At 43.4% G+C, this 26,255-nt stretch overlaps 2 protein-coding genes across 13 annotated transcripts in view; one reads left to right on the top strand and one right to left on the bottom strand.

Annotated features, from left to right (window-relative positions):
- LDLRAD2 (low density lipoprotein receptor class A domain containing 2) overlaps positions 1-26,255 on the top strand; it is an 814,009-nt gene that overhangs the window by 260,240 nt on the left and 527,514 nt on the right. The gene's annotated exons all lie outside the window — the stretch shown is intronic.
- HSPG2 (heparan sulfate proteoglycan 2) overlaps positions 1-26,255 on the bottom strand; it is a 399,834-nt gene that overhangs the window by 169,861 nt on the left and 203,718 nt on the right. For 5 of the 11 annotated variants that reach the window (XM_085894498.1, XM_085894501.1, XM_085894504.1 and 2 more), the window contains 10 exons: positions 25,140-25,252; positions 23,452-23,538; positions 12,628-12,677; positions 9,976-10,049; positions 9,662-9,802; positions 6,408-6,596; positions 3,588-3,626; positions 3,027-3,128; positions 2,293-2,580; positions 998-1,102 (listed from right to left, as the gene is read on the bottom strand). In XM_085894498.1, the coding sequence (XP_085750624.1) occupies positions 998-1,102; positions 2,293-2,580; positions 3,027-3,128; positions 3,588-3,626; positions 6,408-6,596; positions 9,662-9,802; positions 9,976-10,049; positions 12,628-12,677; positions 23,452-23,538; positions 25,140-25,252 (1,188 nt within the window). The remainder of the gene's footprint in view (positions 1-997; positions 1,103-2,292; positions 2,581-3,026; positions 3,129-3,587; positions 3,627-6,407; positions 6,597-9,661; positions 9,803-9,975; positions 10,050-12,627; positions 12,678-23,451; positions 23,539-25,139; positions 25,253-26,255) is intronic. The other 6 variants (XM_085894508.1, XM_085894509.1, XM_085894500.1 and 3 more) reach the window with 5 other exon arrangements.

The raw sequence follows: 26,255 nt of genomic DNA, 5'->3' as shown, positions 1-26,255 counted from the left end.
AAAACTAGGTGGATGAGTTGGGTAGGTGACAAGAACAAGCCAAATTGTATTTAGGTCAGGTCCAGATTCAGGTCCAGATCCAGATCCAGATCCAGATACGAGTGGGGAATTCTGCCAATTCATATTTAAATTTACACATGACCACCACAGTGGGAATGGGTGTTTTTATCATCACGTGAGTAAACTAGAGAGTTCATAGAACACGTTACCCCATGCAGTGTTAGGAGGAGGAGGAGGGGGAGGAGAATGGGGAAGAGGAGGAGGTCTCATCATTGACATGTGGTGACCAAATGGAAATTGTGGTTGGAGTACTCTTATAACAAAGTCCTCCTGGAAATTTTAAACTCCCAATGACAAAGGCATGGGTATTCAAGGACAAGGTGGATCTTTTAGCAATGTGCTCATTAAGACATCATTATGTGTTTGTCAAAACGACAGAAGAAAAACATGACATCTGTATATTCTTGAAATTTTCTTTCATGCAGACCTAACACAGGATTTGATTGGTGGTTGGCTTCATTGGATCGATGAACCACCTCTACGACACCATAGATCTATGAACTACGGTGCCGTGGAGGAAATCACCGCTCTCCTGATTTACAAACAAACTCGGTGGAGGGTTTCAGTCCCAGTCAAGTCAATAATCCCAAACCCATCACATGGTATTTTACAACCGCATCTCCCTTACAAGGAAACCAAAATAATTCCAAAAACTCAATAGAATTCTATCGAGGGTAGAGATACGACGTTAGTATATTTTTTAGTTTCGTAATATTGGAAGAGTTTCACAAGACCAGACCTGACGAGTACACATTTGGTAACAGAAGAACGTTCACAACGCGGTTACAGTAAGAACAGTGATATTAATTTTACGATATATTAAATCACACAACAAGGTGTGATTCATAGTGACTTGCATCTGCATGCAGTGAGGTATTCCATTATGTACCGACGTCACAAACTTCAAACCAACACCTATCCCTTGTCCCCACACTACCTGCCCTGAATCATCAGGGCGATGGCTTCGTGGCGTAAAAGTCCCTGGAATCTCATTTTTCAAGTCATCGCCATGCAAATGGTCGTGGAGAATTGGAGCCTGGGTCTGATAAGTGAAAAGGAAATTTTCAAATTTGACGTCTTATGAGGGAAACATCAGCAATGGGTTACGAAGAGATGATGAGACTTTTTTGAAAAATAAATAAGATATCAAGAAGAAGACGAAGAATAAACAGTGATTGACCGCAGGTAATAGCATCAATGAGTTCCTGTTAATCTCCATACAGGGTGGGACCATATGACATATTGCACCCCAGGCTAGGCAACTCAAAGGTGAGTTCATGTCGCTCGAAGCTTCCAGGGCAGCCAGTATCCTTACCCCCTGCTACCCCCAAGACATCAAGAGACAATAAAAATTGAAAGAAGGTAATTGTCATGCCTTCTCCAGTGTTACCTCGATAATGTTGAGAAGGATTTCATATTGGACGTGGTGAAGGATATTCAGACTCTCCTCTAAGCCAGCTAGCTAGGGTTCGAATCTCTGCCCAGATAAAAAAAAAAAACCATCATCCTGGTGTTTTACAGACAGGATGATTCATCAATGTGTGTGCCATCCCTCAGATGGGACGTTAAACACGGCGTCCCATCTGCTGGCATTAGTTGGTGAACGTTAAAGATCCCACGGTGTCTGCGAAAAGTAGACGAGCTGTCGCCAGCACGCTGAAAAAAAATTATAAATTCCTGCCCTGACTTCCTGAGTTGGAGTGGCAACCAGTCAGGCTTGGAGCTTAGTAACAGGTTCAGCAGCACCAAAGCTCCACAGAGGGCATGGCACATGATGAGGATGAGGATGATGAGGAGGAGGAGGAGGAGGAAGAGGAGGATGATGATGATGATGATGATGATGATGATACCTTTACAGTGGCCTATCATACAGACTCATTCGGCATTAAGAAACATTTACGTTCATGTTTGATGTCTCTGGTGAGTTGTTAAAAACCTAATACAAAGGAATACTCCAATGTGCATACTGTACGTGTGTGCACATATGCATGGGCACACAATAAGACATATGGACCATCCAGCAGGTTTTCCTCGTAACTGCTTTTCTTCGTAACTCATGATGCAACTTTTGAATGAACTTGTACAAAATGCTTTAGGGGACTTTCACAGCTTGCTGAGCAATGCTCCTTGAGGGTAGCACAAGCCAGATCAAGGCAAGTCTCAAGCAAACTTCCTGCACATTACTCTTACAACTCATAGGCAGTGGCAGTACAAGATGTCGACAAAGCATACCGTGTGCAAAGTTGGATGATGCAGTGGGTATGACTCCCGTACATGCAAAGATTGCCCAGAAAGTGCCCGACGGAGAGCTGTGAGAGGTGGTGGGGGGGCTGGAGGGGGCAGGATGAAAGCCAGAGAAGGAGAGTGGGATGCATTGGTAGGGCGACGTTTTAGATGAGAGCGAGTATCACGAGGGACTTGAGAAGACAGACGTGAGTCAACACCGAACAACGAAGGAAAGAGATCCCAAATGCTTCGATCGATGTCCAGTTGTTCCTGTGAGAGTCCGGAGGGATGTGGCTGGAAAATGTATCAAGATGTAAGCAGGGCAGGAGGCACAAGAGGGGAGCAGACTGTCATAATGAGGACAACTGAGGAGTTGAAGAGACTGTTTGTATTTTGAATGCATAGTTGTAAGAATAGTCAAAGTTGGGAGAAAGACAAACGATTAGTTGAAAAGGAAAGTGAAAATACACTGAAACGTATGACAGGATCAAAGAGAAATGGTAAAGAGTTAATCAGGTGCTCCAGGCTTCCTCTGAAATATATTTCTTTCTTGAGAATGTGAAAATCTTTAATATTATCATATGTTGGAAAAAGCCCCTGCTCACTTGACATCAAGAGGATAGATGAACATTGAGGTTAAAGTTCCACAAAGTTTCATGATGGAGCACACACATGCATGGTAACCACAGGCATTACACTCCAGATTCTTGATTGCATCACAGCACTCCAAAACACACTACCTGGGCCCGCTTGGCACGGTCACGCCGGACCGTGCTTGCACCCATAATCGTCCACACATCAGCATCTTTCCTTAGCTGATCTTCAGTCAAGCCTGAGTCTTTCTGTTGATCCAAAAGAAGCATAAAATTGTCGGCCATACCAACACCTTTTCAACATTTCCACACCATGCTCTCCACTTTATCAGCACACCGAGCATGGGCAAAAGGGAGTAAATAAAATCGTCACAATGCAAGTATCACGGCATCATAAGGCAGCAAAAACCACAGCAGTTGTAAGGAGGGTGGGCATGTGGGGTGGGGAGAGGTTGGAAACCTCTTTTCAGTTATACCACACAGATCCGTATAATGCTATCACATTATATCAGTTATATCACAATGAAAAACAATGGAACCACAGCACGCCATGCAAACATCTCCACCAACTACGTCCACAGGTGTTGATACAAAGTAAGCTCTGTCATTTCAACACATGCTTTGTGACTATGTTACCTTCTTTCACATCTTGGGTTACAAAGAAAAACGTCATGCGAACAACAACACGCAGTAAAGTACACGGCATACCCTGTGTGCTCGCCTCAACCGGGTAAAATCGCGCTCTCGCTGAGGCACGTGTGCAAGGATGAAAAGAGAAACAACAGCAAGAGAAGCAAATATCGAAGCATCGACAAAAAAAAAGATGCAAGCACAAGCAGTAATGAGTAAATATGAATTGATGCGATTGTTATAATGGTTGCATCAGTCGATAAAAGGATAGATTGCTGGGCGTAGCGGCGTGTGCCTGTAATCCGGATATTCAGAGGCTTGGGTTGGGGGATTGCTTGAAGAGGGGAGCTCTGCCACTGTGCTGCCCAAGACGGGGCAAAGCAGCATGTTTGATATTGTGACACCCAAGCCAGATTTTCAGGTCAGGCCAGGCCAGATCAGATCTGTGGCTTGCTACAGGTATGATGTAAAACCTGTACTAACCTGTTCATGGTTAAGTGGGGGTGACTTTAAACTGGCTTCCCCACACCAGGTGCTCCGGGTGAGGAGGGTGTATGGATGTGGACACCCAGCAAGACTAAAATTAAAACCTGACAAAGGGTGGAGGAGCTTCTTGTGAAATAACGGCCATCCATATATGGTGGTGGTGCTCGTATGGCAGCTTAGCTGCCGGGGTAGCTATCATTTCTTGAAGCGCGACTATGTCGCTGATTCAGTGCCCCTCTACCAGTACACACACTGGAACTGGTACTCATTTTGCCAACCTCGGAAGGATGACAGTCTGAGTCAACCTCCTGTTGTATTAATTCAGCGGCCGACAGGACTTGAACTCAGGACCCTAGGATCCCAAGCCACCACCCTAACCACTGAGCCAACACCAGGCTTTCCATATCTGGTGCCCAACTGCATCTGCAGATGTCCTCCAGTGGGTTACCTTTCCAAGGAGGTTGGTGGCAGATTTTGCACTCCAGCCATCATAAAAACACTTCATTCCAAAAAAAACACACCAAATGGTGTGTGTCGGGGTGGTGCTAAGGTGTTGTCCACCAGACAGCGGTCTCCTTGGGTAAACCTGAGGCGGTCCCTTTGGGTGGGTGTCTGGAATGTCCTATCCCTAAGAGATGGGGATGAGCCAGGCATCTGCCTGGGGGATGGCCAGACAGAGGCCTCTGGAGTACTGGTGGAAAGTCGACGCAGCAATGCACTGTGGCGCATGCTCCCAATGTATGCACATACCATTTGATACATTTTTGCTTCCAAGTCCTCAGATACATAATGAACAACAACCATGCACAATATTCGTGCCTTTTTGAATTCCGACTTAAACACTTTCACAAAATGCAAGTCAAAGCACAAAGTGAACTATTATGGATGCAAACGATTCAGGAAATATTGATGGTCAAATCACGGTTTTTCACAAGAAAAGAGTCACCGAGTCACGTCTGTATAAGAAACAGTCAGATAAGGTCCATTGTGGGTGTTTGCTGAGATTTAAAATGCCATTTTTGTTTACCTTCACAGGTAGGATAAACAATGATCATGGACATTTCAAATCGAGCAACTAGCTGAACCAGAGATTCACAAAGAAGAATTTCATCGGACATGAACACATTCGAAGAAAGGAATAGTGAGAAAACTCAGGATGTTTTCACACAGAAGGCTTCGTCCAGAGTGAATTTGAAGTCTCGAGAGAGTGAGATCCATGTGAACTTAAGTTAGTACATTGAAACTTTTGAGGAGTTAATCCATCCGGTACTATGGATTTTTTAAATCGATGTGAACATGGCAAACACATATTGATCTGGTCGATTCATCAACTGCGGATATAACTTACTATCCGAGGGCACAACTGGCAATCCGGGAGCGCTGTTGGTTGAAATAATCACGACAACAGATATCACGTGATCCACCATCAGTCCTTCTCTTGACACCAATTAGTTTGCTATGTACCGTCTGATCTGTGTTTAATATTTTGGTGTGAATGTCGTAGCATTACTACGGATCGAAATTCACAGGAATGAATCAGGTCGAGTTTCTACAGATTACCTTTGTGAATACAGCTTTCCTGACTACTTTATGACATCACAAATTCAGAGGGACAGCATGACGAACATTTCTACATAGGGTTGTTCAAAAGGATTGATGAACAAGATACTCATGATCATTGAAGAGACATCTTACATCCATTGGGACCATACTCTGTGCAGAGCATTGGTGCTGCCGTAGCAGTCTCCTGGGATATTAGGCACAATCCTGGATGGGTCGCCACTCCGACACAAGATACCAGCAAGCTGGCACTCATTTTGCCGACGAGTGAAGGATGACAGGCAGAGTCAACCCCACCTCGTATTAATTCAACAGCCGAGTGGGATTTGAACTCAGGATCCGAGGATACATCTTACAATAGTGCTTACAAGTTCAAAACTCACTTTTAACTTCTCCATTTAATCCATTCAGCCCAGTCGAAAGGTGACTGTTCTCAAAACGCTCTCCAAGCCGGATAACGTCACTGCATTTCGATGGGCTGCGCTTGAACCGAACAATCATGGGAATGTGGTTGTTGTCTCCATTTATTCTGTTTGCCACATGATTACTGTTGTGTCTGTTGTTGTTCTCTGGAACTTCTCTCCAATAAAATCCCATCCCATCCCATCACCCATCGCCCATCCTTGATGGATATATCTTGGCATCAATAAAAAAATTAATTAATTCCTAATTACATACATCGTACAAGGACCTACAAACTATAAAATATATAGATGTAATATGTATCATTGCATCTACTCATTATACTTTTTGGCGTGTCTTGGACTATAGTAATTAACTTATTCATAGAAGTATTTCAATGCCACCCCCCCCCCCAACATGGTACTATTGATATATGGCGATGCATCCAACCTTATCTCCAGAAAAAGTCTGTGGAAGCTCCCAGTAAAGAGTTTCAGCAGCAAGGGGTTGTGCTTGCATGTAAGAAACTTCGCCCGGTGGCAGTGGTCTCACAACAAATCCGGAGTCGATGCGCAGAGTTCGCTGGCGGTTCACCAAAGCAACGCCCTGGGTGTCACCCGGGCGGAACTCTGCACGTAGCTGTTGGGTGGATGACATTGAAAGGTTAGATAATGTCACATACAAATTATTCGGTGATATTACTCAAAAGGGAGATTATGTAAATATCTCAAACATGGGACTCATCCTCTTTGACTTTCAGCTGATCAAACGTGCTCATTGGAAAAAAAAACAAACCCAATGTCGACTGTTCTACAACTGCAATATAATTGAAACATTAGATTTGACTGAACATTCCATGAGCAATAACTCTTTTTGTCTGTTATTTCTCAAAACACCGACTGCATTTAGAGCATAATTTTGTGGACATTTACACCCAAAAACGGAACTTTGGTTTTATCCAGCCATTAGATAAAAGACTAACTTTGAAAATGCACCAAAATCGTTTTCATACTCAGGCAACAAACTGTAGGGGTTTCAGACAGATGACCTTTTCTAAAAAAAACACACTTCCGGAATCTTAAACATTCACAAGTGAGTAAGTCAGCCCCTTTATAGATGAAGCTGGTTTTGTTTGAGACACACACACACACACACACACACACACGTATACTTACATGTATATGTATAAATATTGTAATGTCTGAGGTGGGGGAGGTCCTTCGACATTATGTGTGAGTTAGTGTAGGCCACATGCTCTGGCAGGACAGCTTTCCCTTGTAATCGGGCTTTTGTTTAACGTCTGCCGAAGGAAGCGGTGGCATTTCCCTCGAGATAGCTTAGAGTTAAGTGTCCCATGTCAACTTCCTTGTGAAGACAGCGGAGGGCCAAGTTAAGGTGAATATTACATCTGTGGTGTAGATCAGTGCCGCAGTTCACCTGGATTCGGACCCCCACAGCTCGCTTCCGTGTCGCCGTCCGACTTGCCACCCACTGCTGCACCCCACGGTGGGGTAACAAACATATTATGATGATATGAACCAGTGAGACTGTGAAACGCAGCCTGGTCATGGCAATGGGTTTATTGAGAGCGTACAAAATCAGATGGAATGGCCAGAGTTCGATGGGTGAGGAGATGTAGGTCACACCCCATGGGAATATCGGCAGGAGGTGGAACCTCGCATGATGCCGCATGGGTGGAAAGTCCTGGAAAGATCAAGATCTTGGGTGATCCGGATGTGGAGCTTGGGCTGAGCTCCGGCATCATAAGAGGAAGAGTGTGAGTGTTCTGTCTCTTTTAGATTTCCCATACTATTCTTGACTCTGGACTTGATAGCTCGTTCTCAGTGCTGCAGGACTTGAACCCTGCATGTTCTCCGCAAACATTTGCCGGAAGAAGATGGCAATTACCTTGGCTCAGCATCCCCCTGTGTTTATATGCAAGGTTGTATCTGTGGTACCTATGGGATTAGTTGACTTGTATTTTAAGTTCAATCGTCGACAAGTGTCTCGTCCATTTTGTTTGTCTTGTCTCATCTGTGTCATAAACATTTATTTATTTCTTAAGAAGTGTGAGTGTTTTCTCATCTAAATACATGCAGAACCAGTTTTGGTTAATTTACCTTTTCCTCCTGGAGGTGGATTAAACACGACATTCCACAGCACGACACTTGGTCATCATTTGATGGCACAAGGGACCATTCCACTCGGGTCCCTCATTTGATTTGGGCTATCCTCGGGAGTTAATTAATTCCCAGCATGGCACAATGTGTTCACGACCTGTCAACGCGGCTACCCTTAAATATCGCGGTTTGAATATCATGGGTTTTGACCAATTGTGGGCGACCTCTTTATGTACCGATTTAGTTATCACAGGGCTTAATTTTGAGCAATCGTGGGTTTTTGAGCTGAGCTGTGATGATTATCTTGCACCATGAGGCTTTCACGATTGTTAATAATGGTATGGTGCCGAATCGTAAAACGATAGACAAAAGTGATTCATTGAATTCTATTTATTCGCTGGTTTATGGAGCTGCAGAACGATTCGTTTAAAAAAAAACAACAGAAACATATCGAAAGATTACAAAGGAAAACAATTGAAGAGATTGATTGGGGAGTAATGGGTTTAACCTCCTTCTACGCAGCAGGAGACTTAATCACAAAACTGATTTCAGTTTATTTTACATGTTTGTTTCAATTGTGATTGTTTATTTTCGGCTAACGCCGACCTTCCTCTATATTTCTCGAAGCCCAAGAACTTGACCCCCTTAATACCATACAAAACACAAAAAACGAACACACACACACACACACACACACACACACACACACACACACACACACACACACACACACACACACGAGTTGTACTGTCGTCTTGTTCATCTTTTATAAATGCTGAGTGTCAAGCAAGGAGGCAGCACATGTAATTTTTGAAGTCTTTGGTACGACTTGGCCGGGGTACAAACCGTCAATCTACCAGACTCAGAGCTGACACTCGAGCTATTACACCAATGAGTCTGGCGTCTTTTAATCCCGAGATGAAACGGCTCAGAGACGAGCACATTACGTTCACCAACAATAGCACCAATCCTGTCGGTCATCGAGATGTATATGGTGCTGTGATGATAACATTCAGAAATTTGAAGACTCAAATCTGGAACATCCCCTTGCAGCCAACTTCTTGGAGTCTTCATCTCCAGGTAACATGAAATGTACCATTCTTTCCCCACTGCTGTACTCCTGAGTAGGTGGCGAGCAGAATGTCCTGTCTTAAGTTGTTTTGCATTAATTGTAAAGTTCACCACCCATGGAAAGATCAGCCTTTTGGTGAAAAGTAAAGTTTGCAAACCGTCACCTCTCACAGAAATGGATGACAATGTCAAACGCCCATGTCAGAGACACCCATTCATAAGCACAACTCTTTTTGTGGACATATCAGAGCAGCTATGATGCTTAGATAGCCAAAAATGACCAGCCAATGCTTTTGTCTGAATTTTTTTCTTGATTAACCACTTGTCAAATTATATAAAGAAGTTTGAGTCTTCTCAAAATTTCACAAAACAAACACCTGCCAGTCTAACCAGACTTGCTTAAAACTAGATATATTATACAGTATTGTGTTTCGGAAATAAACTCCGAGGAAACTTTAAAACGCACGGAATCAACCTGATTCAAGATACAAGAAACAATCAGTGTGGCGGTACCTTGTGCCTATGGTAGTTGGAACTTGTGCATTGGCCAGTGACCCCCATGCAGAAGCAGTTAAGGCAACCGTCAGAGTTCTTAGGACTCAAGAAGAAAGATCCCTGTTTGCAGGTATCGCAGTAACGCCCTTCCACGTTGACCTGGCAATATGCATCAGGAAAGCACACACCTTGTACAACGTCTCAGTCTGAATCATACACTCCTCTCATTTGACTTTAAATTACCCAACAATGCTTCTCACTTCAGTTTATCTTCCTCCATTCTGCCACTTTTTCTGCCCATTCAACTTTTCCCTCAATTTGAATCAACTCACCTTGCATGGACAAGTTCCGTCAGCATTGCAAGAGCTATCCCGTGCACCTGGCCCATCACAGCGACATTCACCTGCTGTACATGAACTGTATCAGTCATCAACTCGGTTCTTAAATCAGCATCACCTCACCCTTACCATCACCACCATGAAATAGGTCCCAATGAAGTATAACGATTTAAATTACATCACCTTCAGCTACTTATTATGTACAATATCTTTATCTCCATAAACACGAAGTCAGTATAAATCATTCTCATCATTCAAATGACGTCATCAGTATGAACAAAAACATCACAAAAAGTATATGGTGCCTGTCACTACAACATATTAGAGCATAAAATATATGGAACGAGAGGAGGGTTGAGTACCCGGCACTGCTCGGCTGGGTGAGCTTTTCCTGGCGGAGGTTTTGGAACGTGTTGGACATTGAAAAGCCATGGAGCTGTTGGCCTCATGGTGGTTACGTTCTGCCATGCGGGCTGGTGGCATCAATGTCTGGGCCTCACATCCCAATTTATACTTTATGGCGGCCTTTGGTGGCTTCAAAATGGCCTCCAAGGCCAATGTGTGGGAGCTTAGAACCTTGTTCAGATTCTGAAGTTCCTACACCCAACATTTGGGGCCTCTAGGTGCTACGGTTCAGCTGTAAGAGTAACAAAGAAATGCACAAAAGCACAAACAAACACACAAACGCACAAATACTTGAAATTATTTACAAGATGTACAATGTGACATTACTGTTCTAATGTAGAAGGCTCGTGGGACATTAGGCTGACAACTGTTTGAACCCATCTTGTAATATACACCTCTACCACCCCCTCACAAGGCATCATGAAGAATTGATTATAAAATATTGCATGATTAGGATTTCTGGAAAAAGGGCCTGGATTAAAAAAAAAAAAATTGGAAACAGTTGGGGATTGGGTGGGAATTGGAAACATTTTTGCACATTTTGGACTTTATGAATCTGAAAGTGCTTCTTCCCAAGCTCAACCCAAGCTCAAAAAAACAAACAAATAAATATAAAAAAATATAAAAAAATAAAAAAACTATAAAAACAAACAAACAAACAAAAAATTAATTTCATTAATTAAAAACTTTTTTTGCATTTTCTTCCTTGGATCTTGTGTAGATGGATTGGTGTGGTGTTCGCGCAGGCATGATGGGCTGAATGGCCTCCACCTGTGTTGGATCTCCCTGTTATAACACCATGTTAATGGCCTCAATTTTTGTAAAACATGTAAAAATTGCGAAAATAATTTCAATTGTCATCAAAACACATAATTTGATCTTAATACTTCCATTTATAATGTTGAAGACTAATTTACTGGCTGTAGGCCTCTGCAGTAGAACTGCATTGCAAGGAACACTCAAATAACCAACCGGTACGTTTCATGGACAATCCCATTTTAACAAATTCCATCTTGAGATAATGAACAATGAAATGTATAATTTTGCTTTTTAATTGGAAAAAGTGAAATCTATTGACCGGTGTTGCAAAATTTAAGAAAACACTTCACTCTCTATGATGGACCTCTCAATATTATGGAGCTCGGAAGAAGCACGCTCACATTTGAGTTATCTCGTCTGGGTTTCATTCATGATCAAAGACCATCCAATTACGAGCCACCACCATGATACTGCCAGGCAGGAAGTTGCATCATGGAGTCTGTTGTACTTTTGCAGTGGGCATTATGACAGCTGTCTTATCGGCTTGCATTCACTTATGGATCTTAATGTTTTCACATTTGTCTTTCACAGGAAGTTGGCAATTTGCGTACCAGGACTTTGGCCAAAGGCCTTCCATTGCTGTTAGTTAACTCTCCCTATCTACTTGCAGGTTTAAAGGTTTCCTTCCCACTTTCTTCTCTGACTACTTCATTCATTTGCTTGTATCCACCTGTTGCCCCACTGTCGATGCATTGACCTCCCCTCTTTATGCAAGGTCTATGGTCATCGAAGAACAGGGGCCTCTCCAGAAAGGTTGTGGCAACAGAAACAACAGACAACTTTAACTATTGCCATCATTATACAAGGAAGTACAAGGAAGTCCAACGCAGGAGGCGGCCATCAGGCCCATCATGCCTGCACATTTCTGCAAAAATCGATGCACCCCCTATATCACCAGTGCTTGTGGGTATATATCTACTTCCAGCTTAAACTTATCTATTGTTTCTGCTGCTACTACCTTTCCAGATAGACCTTTCCATGCATTCATTACTTTGAGTGAAGAACCCTTGCCAAAATGTCATCATAACTCCCCTCTTCCTCCTTCTCAAGTTATGACCCCTGGTCCCATCGGTCTATTCTGCTGAAAAGCTTTTCTGCACTTATTCTGTCGATATCCTTCATTACCTTAAACATCTTTCATATCCCCTCACAATGGTGCCTCGTGTTGCCAAGAATCCTCTATATTACTCAATCTGGGTTGCCATTCTATTACATCTACTCTTTCCATTCATATCAGCATGTTCATCACATTTTTCAACCAGCATCACTCTCTTATTCTTTACTATTGGTATTAGATTTCTCTAATTTCCATTTTGGTAGGAAGCAATACAAAGCCCACTCTTCGAGGGCAGAGTTCAAGCCACCATTTTATAGCTCCAGAGAACAAGACAAAGACAGAAAATAAGGGAAATAAAATCTCACTTGTGCAGGGTTGTCCTTGCTCTGGGTTGCCTGAATAACCTTCAGCACATCTATGACAAAAAGAAATACAGCGGATTGAGGATAAAACCAGTCATAAAACTTGTAACAACTCAATTTTTGAATAGACGACCTGAATTACATCAGCAATAACGCATTGACTCCTTCTTCGCCAGCAAGGGTTTTGTCATGTTTTTCACCAGAACCCAGCAGAGGATAAAATAAATAAATAAAATATTTATTTCCTGGATTTTCCTGCATATCTTCATCCAGACTGATGCTTCCCTTAGCCCTTTTCATCTCAGTAGTTAAAGAATTTACATGAGTTTCTACATATAGAGGAGGGAACATGGCCTTGTTTGCTTAACGTAAATAGGTATATCAGATTAGTTATAAGACTCATTATTTCTTTACATTATCAGATTTCACAACAGATTTCGACACTTATTTAGTCCGGACGATATCCGATCCTCAAAACTGAAATAATATTTCGATGACATGCTTTAATTAGTCCATGAGAGTACATCGTGGAAAATCGTATCATAAAACGCATGAAATCGTTCCAAGCTCCTCATTTGAAAACTATAGTACTTACAAAAGCAATGTATACAACGATTCGTAGCTATGATGAACAGGCATTCGATATGTGAGGAAAGTGAAAAAAACACTATCGTCAAAAAATCTTTGCGGCCTGTTCCAAGTCAAGGCATGGTTGAGCAGGCCAAAAAACATGGTGGCTTCAGACCCCAGTGAGGTCACCCAGGAAATGCATAAAGACCAAGAGAGCGAGGTAGCCGAGGATTGCATGATGAAGGAAATAACTAAATAATGCTGTTAATTATCTTCAAAAGGGGTGTTTTAATTAACCCAAACACCCAATTTTCACTCATGCACTTCCTTGGAGTTTGCTTTGTGTGCATGCAAAGTTTCAGGCTGCTATATTTTATGGTTTTGGAGTTATGGAGGAGATATAACACACACACACACACACACACACACACACACTGATACATTGACACACACACACAAACAACACACACACACATTACCTTTTATTCGTATAAGATAAGATAAGATATAATATATATATATATATATATATATATATATATATATATATATATATATATATATATATATATATATATATATATATATATATATACACTGTACATGCTCTTGGCTCGTGGAAGAGCAATGACACAAAACAAATCAGGACAGCATCGCAAATGGAACAGCAGGAGAAAAGGGAAAACACGAACAGCGGGGGGGAGGGAGAAAGTAGATGGAGACGGATAAACAAGGGATGCAAGTAACGACGAGGGGTAAGGGAAAAAGCAAAGGGTGGACAATATGGATACATAAGCAAAATTTTGGGAGGTGTGTCCTCAGCGAGTGAACGATTCACTCATCGTTCCTTTCTGCGGGGTAGTTTAACAGATGTAATAAAGATCATGATTTTGGAGGGAGGATGACTTGAGATGGTGGTGAAGAATGAGATTCAATAGAGTACAGTAGGTGGTTCCACAGGCAGTGAAAAAAGAGGAATAAATGAGTGGAGGTGAGCAGTGATTCTGGATTTAGGTAGTTTCATGAAGAGGGAGTTGCTGGTCAGGTCAGGTCAGGTATGGGAGCATGTGCCAGAACAGCGTGTCGCTGCGTCCACTTTCCGCCGGTACTCCAGGGGCCTCCGTCTGGCCATCCCCCAGGCAGATGCCAGGCCCATCCCCATCTCCTTGAGATGATGGTCAACCTGCTGCAACCACAAGGCACGTGGTCGGTCCACTGGCCTCCTTCACTCATGAGACTCCCTCGCTGAAAGAATCTGGTGAGCAGGATCAGCATCAGGAAAACGAGCCACATGTCCATACAGCCGCAACTGATGCTCACGGACTATGCAGGTAACAAATCTCATTTGAGTCTCTCTCAACAATTGCTCGTTGGACAGAAAGTCCAACCAGCTATAATCAAGGATTCTCTGAAGAGACCTGGTACCAAAGGAATTAAGTCACCATCTCAGATCCATGCTCAGAGTCCAAGTCTCATATCCATAGAGCAAGACTGGAAGTACCAAGGACCTGAAGACTCGGACTTTCGTCCTCCCGCACAGGTACGGGCAGCGCCACACCCCATGATCCAGTGAATCCATGACTCCCCAGTCCCGACCCAGATGTCAATTGACCTCTGACTCACAGCCAGGAGAGACATGAATATCACTGCCAAGGTAAGTGAATCTCTCCACGACCTCAACATCCTCACCACAAACAGACACAGACAGGACAGCAGCATCCAAGATGTCACCGAAAGCCTGGATATTAGTTTTGACCCAAGAAACCCGTAATCCCAGTGGCTCCGACTCCTCATTCAGCATCTCGAGGGCCCCCAAAAGGATGTCTAAAGTCTCCGCAAAGATGACTGCATCATCTGCAAAATCAAGGTCCGAGATCTTGACATTCCCAAACGATGCACCGCAGCTTGATCTCTCCGCCATCCTCCCTAAAATCCAGTCCATACAAGTGCTGAATAGTGTGGGGGCCAGTACACACCCCTGACGAACTCCAGTAAGAACTGGATATAAGTCAGAGATGGTACCACCACACTTCACAGCACTCTCAGTACCAGAGTAGAGTTCAGACATCAGATCGATCAGTTTTGGTGGCACCCCACGAAGACCAAGAATCCTCCAGAGGACATCCCGATTCACTGAATCAAAGGCTTTACAGAGATCAACATAGGCTGCAAGCAGCCCCTGCCGAAACTCTCATCTGCATTCGGTGAGGACACGAAGAGCAAGGATACGGTCAATCGTTGACTTCTTTGGTGTAAAGCCTGACTGCTCTGGACACTGGTGCTCAAGCAGATGGTGGCGAACCCTATCAAGAATTATCCGAGCAAAGACCTTGCCCGGCACTGAGGGCAGCGTCACCCCTCGGTAGTTGTTGCAGTCTTGGCGATCACCCTTCCCTTTCCAGAGAGGAACAACAAGGCCCCTCTTCCAATCAGTTGGGATGATGTGTTCCAGGCAGGGCACAAAACTGCATGCAACGACACGAGTGCAGCATTTCCACCAGCCTTGAGGAGTTCAGCATGGACGCCACAGATCCCTGGAGCGTTGCCCCGTTTCAACTGGTTCACCGCAGCCAGTGTTTCCACAAGCGAAGGTGGACCACAGTTTATTCAAGGGTCAGGAACAGGGATTGTAACACCCTTGACGTCCAACTCGACAGCTGAAAAATCAGCCTGGTACAACTGCTCAAAGTAACCAGCCCAGCGGGCCTTCACTTCAGACTCCTCTGTTAAGAGCCTACCACTCTCTGCTCTAACTGCAGTGCTCCGAGGGATGGGTTTGGATGAACGCAATGCGCGAATTCCACCATAAGCGGGACGAGAATCACCTGTCCACAGGTGATGCTCTACCCCCTCACAGATTCCTCGCACATAGGCCTCCTTGTCCACCCTCAGTGCACATACCGTTTTATGCCTCAGCTCGCTGAACAGCTCAGTTCTGCCATTCAGCCTGGCCCTGCGACTCTGGGCAATGGTATCCAGTGTCCCTTGAAAGACAAAATTCTTCTTTGCCCTGCGGTGAGTTCCAAGACATCCACCGGCAACATCAAGGACGGTGGTCTTGAAGGCACTCCACAACTCTTCAGGACCCCCCAAACCACCCAGACCCCCCAAGTGTCCACTCAGCCTGTTCACAAACTCCTCAGCTACTCTCTCATCCCTGAGCTTGCCAACATCCAGCCTCGGCTGGGATGGTACCATTCTCCAGGATTTAAGGTGCAGCTTTAGAGTTGCTACAACAAGCCTATGGTCAGTATTGAGGAACTGAGCACTCCGGTAGACCCTGCAGTTCTTGATCATCCTCCAACGACCGTCAATGACGACATGGTCAATCTCCTTTGCCACACCGCCAGCGTTGGAATACCAAGTCCAGCGATGAGCTTGTGGGCGCTGAAACCATGAACCAGCCACCCTAAGTCCATGACTTCTTGCAAAGTCAAGGAACTTAGTGCTATTCTGGTTCATAGTTCCTGGCCCATGGGACCAACACACACCTCATAACCATCCCTATCAGTTCCAGTCGATGCATTGAAATCCCCCAAGACTAGAAGTGTATCTCGTCGGGGGCACTGATCAACCACAGACTCGAGCGTGGCGTAGAATGCATCCTTCACGGTGAGATTACTCACCTCAGTCGGAGCATAAACAGAGACCAGGGAAATGACACCTTAGGAGTGACAAATCCTTAATCTCATAATACGCTCGTTGACCTGTGTTACCTCAATTATCATTGGGATCAGCTTATTGGACACAGCTACAGCAACTCCTTGGGTATGGTAACCATCAGAGCGACCAGACCAATAGTAGGTTTCACCACCCACCATTATCTCGCCGCAATCCGGTCTCCGAACCTCAGAGAGAGCTGCAATCCCGATGTCCAAACGCTTGAGCTCAGATGATAACAGAGACAGGTGATCATCATCTCTTAGGGATAGGACATTCCAGGCACCCACCCGAAGGGACCGCCTCAGGTTAACCCAAGGAGACCGCCGTCTGGTGGACGACACCTCAACACCACTCCGACACACTCTCCCGCAATCTGACCCAGGGATGTTACCCCGTGGTTTCCCTCCTATCATCAAAGATTGGGGATCCCGAAGGCTTTGCCCCAACCCCATCATCCGGTGAGCTGCCCTGTGAAGGGAAGCTGCACAGGAGGTACTCCCATGGAGTGGGTTTTCAGATTTTTTTGCGTTTTTGCGTTTTGCGGAATGAAGGGTTTTACGGTGGCCGGAGTGCAAATCCTGCCATCAACCTCCTAATAAAAGTAACCCAACTGCAGGAGGACGTCCACAGACACAGTTGGGCACTAGATATGGATGGCTGTTGGCTCACGAGGAGCTCCTCCGCCCTTTGACAGGTTTTGTTTTTAATCCTGCTGGGTGTCCATATCCAAACACCCTCCTCACCAGAAAACCTGGTGGGGGAGACGGTTTAGTCACCGACAACCCGACCATGGAACAGGTTAGTACAGGTTTACATGGTACCTGTAGCAGGTCACAGATCTAACATGACCTGACCCCATGTTCCTATCTGTTGCCAATACATTTTTCATTTAACTATGACATCATATACGTCATAGTTACATCATAGTTACGTCATAGTACGTCATAGGCGGATGGAACTATGTTTATTTGATTCAGAAACCCCATGTTCCTATCTGTTGCCAATACATTTATAGGGTCTAAAATCAACCATAAAAAAGTTTGTAGTACATTGACATTTTCATTGGCGGCCATCTTGAAAATATGCAAATTCATTCCTTTTCCGGGATCAGATTACCCGAGACTTTTTTTCTGGAATTCACCATGACCTGTTAAATCATTTAAAACAATAAAACGTTTTGTTGCAATTTTTTGGGGGTTCAACCGTATATTGACTCTACTAAAAGCAAAGTCTGAGTTCTTGTCATGAGGTCTCGAGTCTGAGTTTGATGGTTGCCATAGAGTTGAAAGTTTTCGTTTGCATTTATATACTGCGCTGACCTTATTAGGACCTGTCAACAAGGCATTGGGTTTCACATTTTGTTTCTTCGAATTCAGTTTGGGGTTGACCTCATGGAGGAGACAATATTATCAATGTAGCACATGAGGTTATGTGATGTGACATGTGATCTCACAGGAGCTGCAATGGAGAAGCACATTTGAAAAGAGCACAAAATGAAAGAAACGACAGAGGATGGAATATAATAAATAATGGGATGGGTCTATTCGAGGTTTTCATACAAAAAGTGGATATGTGAGCTGATTAATCATCACATTGCACTTCAAAACATAGACATGTCTTTGTTATGGGCTTTTCACGCTTCTAAGAGAATCTGATTTGGAAAGAATTTGTATTTTTTGTTGTCGAGAGACATTGAAAGACATTGAATTCAAACATATTTGGGAATGGTTTTGTGAAATAGCCAGATTATAAGCAGGACTTGCATTTAACAACGTGTTTACATTAAAGACTTCCCAGAATGAAAATACACTTCAAATTGGTTGTAGATGCCCTTGTCCAATACATCTGCAAAACAAGTTTCAAATCTTGTTTCACGTGTGAAAATCAAAAAAGAACCACAGCTGGAAATACAGGCTTGGCACAGCTCTAATCTTGTCACAATGTAAGGGGAAAACTGCGAGGATGGGGTGGAAGTGGGGGGGTGTAGTGATATTAAGGATGGAGTCACATTGGGTCTCTCTCAGTCTGCACGGTTCTCAGCAGTGGTAGAGGGGCCCAGCTGTGAACATGCAAGCTACAAACATCTTGCATAAAGCCATCTCCAGGGCCCAGTTACTGGTTCTGGGAGTCCCATGGGTCCATCCTTCAGGATGATGTTGAGGCAGTGATTTCCTCATCAGCTGCTGCATATATCTGTTGGGAGATTCTCACTGCCGATGGAAAACTTAATCACAAGTTTCCCGTGTGTAAAACAGCTGTTGGCCTCTTGTATAATGTTCATTCCTGCTGTGGGTTAATGTACTGTAGTCTTGTTAACAGGAATTTCTATTTTTTTTTTTGAAGAAAAATATATATATATATATTTAAGAAAGACGGATGCAAACAACCGATATTGGAATGAAGATCTACCGTGTCAATTTTTTCACAAACAGGCGAGAGTAGACGTCCCAGGTGATGTTTATCTGCTGCCCAAGCGACAAATAATTTGGCCGAAGAAAATTAATTGAGAAGTTGCATGGTGAAAGTGATTAATTTGCTGTGAAAGTGATTAATTTGCTGTGAAAGTGATTAATTTGCTGTGAAAGTGATTAATTTGCTGTGAAAGTGATTAATTTGCTGTAAAAGTGATTAATTTGCTGTGAAAGTGATTAATTTGCTGTGAAAGTGATTAATTTGCTGTGAAAGTGATTAATTTGCTGTGAAAGTGATTAATTTGCTGTGAAAGTGATTAATTTGCTGTGAAAGTGATTAATTTGCTGTGAAAGTGATTAATTTGCTGTGAAAGTGATTAATTTGCTGTGAAAGTGATTAATTTGCTGTGAAAGTGATTAATTTGCTGTGAAAGTGATTAATTTGCTGTGAAAGTGATTAATTTGCTGTGAAAGTGATTAATTTGCTGTGAAAGTGATTAATTTGCTGTGAAAGTGATTAATTTGCTGTGAAAGTGATTAATTTGCTGTGAAAGTGATTAATTTGCTGTGAAAGTGATTAATTTGCTGTAAAAGTGATTAATTTGCTGTGAAAGTGATTAATTTGCTGTGAAAGTGATTAATTTGCTGTAAAAGTGATTAATTTGCTGTAAAAGTGAATAATTTGCTGTAAAAGTGATTAATTTGCTGTACAAGTGATTAATTTGCTGTAAAAGTGATTAATTTGCTGTGAAAGTGATTAATTTGCTGTGAAAGTGATTAATTTGCTGTAAAAGTGATTAATTTGCTGTGAAAGTGATTAATTTGCTGTGAAAGTGATTAATTTGCTGTGAAAGTGATTAATTTGCTGTGAAAGTGATTAATTTGCTGTGAAAGTGATTAATTTGCTTGCATATATGCCTCGTGGAGTTACTTTCTATATGCCACATCTGGCTTAAGAATGACCGAGTTGCCTCTCATATGTCACATCCGGAATGTTCAGAATGCTGTCGCGTTTTTCATCTTTCTTGAACATGAGGATGTGGTCTCCATCAGAGAAAAGGGAGATTTATTTGTAGTTGGCTGATGGGTGATTCGAACGGATCGATCGGCATTCTCATTTTGCTCTGCACCCCGGTGAGACAGGGGTAAGCTCCTTTAGAAATGCTGAGATGCTTCATTATTATTGTTGTCGTTGTGGCTCGTTAACCGCTGTCCTTCATTGCGTGGCCCGCGAGCCACTGGCGGTCCCCGGTGGCTAAAGTGCGGCCCCTGATGCGTGGCTGATAATACACATGTGAAAACACCCCATCATTATCCGCCAAAAATGCAATCAAATTGACACAATGGTTTCAAATGAGTGTTCCAATGTGAAGCATAAAAGAAACATTACATCAGTAGATGGCAGAATACAAACAATTATGCTTACAGCCCAGTTAACCACAACAACAACAAAAAGAGTATGTGGAGGCGGGGCCGAATAGCAGCCATTTTGGAGTCCTGCAGGCAGAGTGGCGGCTCTCACACTGATGTCTTATCGGCAAAAGTAACCCCCTTCTAAAACAATAGTGAAGATCACTGTCCTAAACTAATCTGGTTGTGTCTTAATGACTATGCAGTTCTATTAACCCTTTGAACCCTGAGCTCCTTGGACTTTTGGCTCTCCCACCCTGGGTTCCCTGGAGAGAAATCCGGCCGCTCGGGTATATGGATGTTTGAATCGAGGTCAGTGAACCGGCCGAGAGGATATATGGAGGTTCGAATAACAGCTGGTAAAATAGCCGCTGGGGTTCAAACGGTAAAATTGTAAACAGAATTTAAGCTTCCATGATTTATGTGATCCATGTGAGTAAAAGTTATTAGATTTCATTGTGTGATCTAGTCACCCGTGTTGTCTTGATAGCATTAATTAATTGAACAATCCTCATGTTCGGTTGCCAAATTTATTAGTTAATCCATCCATCCATTGGGAACACACTCTGTGCAGAGCGTTGGTGCTGCTTAAGCAGTCTCCTGGGCTATTGGACACAATCCTGGACGGGTCGCCACTCCGACGCAGGATACCAGCATGCTGGCACTCATTTTGCCGACCTCAGAAGGATGACAGGCCGAGTTAACCCCACCTGGTATTAATTCAACAGTTGAGCGGGATTTGAACTCCGGACCCTATGATCCCAAGCCCGCCACCCTAACCATTAAGCCAACACCAGGCATATTGGTTCATGTTTGTAGAGAAAAGTATGGTTGTCCAAATGTGTCATAATGGGCATATTGTGAAAAGATGTAAACATTGTCTGCCCTTTGTATATCTCATGTGTTTCATAAGTCAAGCCTGTAAAGCTTGCATTTAAATATATTTGTAGTTACATACTCGATATATTTATTGTAAATATTGAAGCAACATTATTTCATTTGAGGTAATCATGAACACAATATAGCTGAAATTGCTGGAATTGTTAAAGCGTCACTCCATCAATTGCTTGAGGTATTTAATTTGCTACCTGCGATGAATCTCTGCTGAATAGTATTGTTACGGTTGTGAGGTAGATGGAGGAATTTCATAGGAAAGTTAGAATTGAATAGATTTGTTTGGTCCATGGACATGTAGGAGATATATTGATGTAAATTAAGTAGGGAAACTGTGAGCTTAAGTGTTACTTGTCACCACACGGGGGGGGGGGGGTGGGGGTGGGGGTTGCTGTGTTAATTAGATAGGGATTAAGACCAATTTCCCTCAGAATGTAGTTGCCTCCTGTGACCGATTCCTACAGGTTTGCATTTACAAGCCAGCCATGAAGGAGTTGCGTTTATATAACCACAACCACCATAACAACAAGCGAGCCAGGCGTACCGAGCAGGCAGAAGCCCCGCCTTCCCGGGTTTCATACGAGCAAGCAACGCCCAGAGGTGGATGATTGTTTGCCGTGATGTCGAAGGGGGATCTGAAGTGAATGCGTAAGGGACGGACGTGGTCGAGAGAAGAGAGAGAGAGAGGAGATGGTTGAGTTGGTTCAGTTGAGTGTGTAAGGGACGCAAGCGGTCAAGAGACATTGGAGCGAGGAGATGGCATGCAACTTTGGGCATTACGGCTGGCTTTCCTTCGACGCATGAACAAGACGGCACAATTCGCGTATTCGTACTGAGGCGAATTGGCTCACGTGGTGGAGCAAGACTCTGGCCACTGACTCTTGGCTGGTCATGAGAGACAGACCTCGAAGCCTCGTGTATGTCACCAAAGGAAGCGGCGCCATTCTGCAGAGTGCCGCAGATCGGCAAGCGCGATCGGCGAGGAAGCCACACGGCGGTCTCTGAGCCTCGGCGTTGAATACCGCCACTCAAATCACCTCATGTACGGTTTCCAGCCTGGAGTGCAGCTTAGCACCATCTTGTGGCCATCTTCCCACAAGCAAGACAAAGTGACTCGATCGCAGAGTTGCATAAAGACCATCTCTGGACCAAGTTAAGTGCCAGAATAAAGGGAGGATTTGCTATTCTTTTATTTAGTTTCCCCCTTGTCTGTATTTAAGTCTGTGTGTAGAGGCGCCTCGACTTTAGGCTTTAATTTATCTCACGATTATTATTCCATTTTGAATTACCCTTGGAAATATTTCGATTTTCATTAAAACCCTGCATTTATTTTAAGTTGCTGTGTCCATGTATTTGTCAGGGGGTTCGAGTATAAACCCCTTGTGCTGTGCATCCATCTGTTCCATCGCTCCGCCAGTGCCGAATGCCCCTCCTGCGCATGCCATAATGTCCGAGGATCATGTGTCCGCCTCCTAAGGTAAACCGCTCGGCTATCGGAGCCTGGTTAGTGTTAACCGCCCATCCACCACAATTGGGTAGGGGGGATTAAGCTTAACCGCCCAGACCCGCATCAGTATTTTTATATATTTTAGGGTTCTTTTATTCCCTGGATATCCGAATACAGAAAGTATCAACCGTCACCCAGTGTCTTGCTTAATTCTTCCCGCGTCACAATTGAATTATGTATTGAAGTCACCAATAAAGAATATGCATCGTTAAAAGAACTCGCAAGGATGGATAGTTAAAGAACATCATTGTTACTATAATTATGATCATCATTAATTACTACAAACAATAATTATCGTGTTCTTTGTACTTCACACCGTAAGTACACGGTTATCATTGCGGCTCCACATGAGCATTGCCTGCACCCAAATACCTGCCGCAATAGCGCCCAGTGTAGCCTGGTGGACACGAGGTACATGTTGGCTGCCCATCTGGATCCAGGTAGCAAGAACCAGGACTCCTGTATGACAGCAAAAGCCACAGTACATTACTTAATTGTCAAAAGCATCCATCTGAGACTAAATGGGTGTCACACACACCATTAATTTGTTTACTTTAATTCCTCGTATGCTGATGTTGGAGTGATACAAAAAGCGAGTTTGGTTTGAGAAATAAAAAAGTTGCATTTTGGTGGCAATGTAAACAAAACTACAAGGAAAAAGACACAAACCCTGCATCTTTTAGCATGAGAAAATGTTCCAACTTTGAGAGAAACTCGTTCAAAAATATTCACACAACATGGTTGGCAATGAAAATGAGCCACATTTGCATGGAGCGCTTCATGACTGATTACTAAGCAAAAACTATTCCAAGATCAGCTGAAATTTGGTGCCACAGAATAACTGCATCCTCAAATTCCGTACTACACCAACCCCACTTTTGAAAGACAGACCGGCACGAGATGTAAAAGACCAAGATTACTAACTCTTGCTTTAATTTTGAACAAATGAAAGATCATAAATGTTTTTGGTTGTGATCTTTCATGTTACTCATATTTTCTTGGTCCTGAATGTTGAATTGTATTTTAGAGGTCTTTTTTTTTTAAGAGGAAAATTAAACTACTGGTTCGTCACAACCACTAAACACCACAGCACAAGCCACAGCATCTTGTATTTTGATGTTCTATGGGTAATAATGCAGTGATGTGATCATCAGAAAGCTATGGTCATTTACTCTGATGATGTAATGGGTGAAACCAACAGGACAGAGCTACTTGCAATCTACAAAGCCTTCATCCATGGCTCAGTGGAGTACTGCTCTCCACTATGGGCTGCCCTCCACTCACCCCCTCACAGGATCGCATGCCTCTCCTGTAGTCTTTGGAATCGAAAGCTTTCAAAATTATTGGGATCTCCCATAATGAGGCCAAAGCACAAAGTCTGTTCTCACATGGTAGGCAGGATGGTGGTCTCTCTGTTTTTTCCTGTTGCTTCTTCAATATTGCTCCCTCTGCTCTCTCAGTTTTCTGACACTCCACAGCAAGTCTGGGATGCATGCGTTCTTCCAGTAACCACCTTCCTGGTTCAACTTCCAAAATCCAGGCTGAGTGCACACCTCAACTCTTTCATTCCTCTCCCATCTATGGAATCACCTTCCAGACAGAGGCAGTTCTGTCTCACTGAAGAGTGAAGCCCTCCATGGCTTCAAGCAAGCAGTGCATGGCAATCTCTTGTCATCCCCAATTTTGAACCATGATATTTATTTCCCACATTGAGCCTTCTTTGCCAGTGTTTTCTCCCTTCTTCTCTATCCTCTTTTCCTATTTATTAATTCCCTTGATGTTTGTACCATTGTCAGATCTACCTTGCTCTTCCACGAGCCTCCCTCTTGGAAAGGAAAAAAAGGGCGTTGATCGAGGTACGCTAACCACTGCAGGAAGAAGATGGCTGATGCTTTGGCCCTTCTTCGGAGCAAAAGACCCTCTTAAACATTATTTTCAATGTTGATTATAATATCTTTTGGTTTAAAATAAAGCATCAACAAACATCACCCATGCTGAGGGCAGGATGAAATGAGGAAAGTCCTTACCCATTCCCTAAAATACCAGGGATGGTGACTTACTGTCCAATAGCAGGGCAGGGACAAGACCGGCAATAATCTGCCTGGCCTACTCTCGGATCGGCGTAGAAGCCAGGCTCGCATTGTTCACAACCCGGTGCTCCTGGTTGGCAGCTCTGGACAAGTTGCAGGTGGAAACAAGGAGGTGGGAGATGTTCATGAAAACACACTCACTCGAACAAAAAATGTCAAGCCAATTGTATTATACATTAAGTATGAACTTGGAATACTTTGGTGCAGCTAACCAAAAACTCCGTCGTGAAATAACATCCAAATCAAACCATCAGGACAAAAGCATATCTCTCAAACAGTTTATTCAATTGGCTGTTGGAAAAATAAACCACAGTGTTACAAAAATAAAGAAACATAAACAAACATTTAGCTGATTTCACAGCAGTGAGTGCCAAAAATGATCATGAACCAAAAGCAACCCATCACTCCTGGACATATATTTTCTTTCTTCTCTGGGAGGTCTCAGGTCTTACTCAGACATGACAGTGGGTTAGAATAGGTATTGTTTGCACAGGGAAGGGTGTAGCCTCCCCCCCCCCATGTTTATGTACAGTACTATAAAAGGAAAAAATTCCAATGTCTTAATGTTGCTCACCTCCCCTTGATGGCGAGTCTTTGTGGCAAATGCGAGTGAGGTCCTCTGTCAATCAATTAGTAATATCACATGGAGTTCAATAAGCCTAAGTGCATCCATCTACTCCTTTTTATGATGATAAACCCCATAAAATTCATAACCCACAATAAAATCCTGCCATCCCGTTGAGCCCTGTGACATGAAATTGACCGGTGATTGACAATTGTGAGGGCCGTATTGACATAATGTGGTGAGTTTAAGTTCAGTTGAGTAAAGTTGGAAAGTAACCCCAACAAGAGATTTAGTTGGCAGGTGCGATTGGATTTGGAGAGAACAGGCAAGAATATAGGAGAGCAATGGCTGCCATTATCACTGAGCATGAGTGGACTATGCCTCTAAGCAAGCCGCTACCAACCGTGTCTCCATTGGATCCCGTTTCCATCCTGCTGCACTTGTGACATCTCACGTGGACCAGAAGGATAGACACCATTTACCCCATTTTACATCCTTTGTGGAAATTTGAAGGTTTGTTT

Source organism: Eptatretus burgeri, chromosome 9, assembly GCF_056783735.1.
Source record: "Eptatretus burgeri isolate ZD-2024b chromosome 9, Ebu_testis_v1, whole genome shotgun sequence".
In the NCBI taxonomy this organism is placed as follows: Eukaryota; Metazoa; Chordata; class Myxini; order Myxiniformes; family Myxinidae; genus Eptatretus; species Eptatretus burgeri.
The sequence above is the reverse complement of the archived record's forward strand: the minus strand, read 5'-3'. Positions and strand labels throughout refer to the sequence as shown.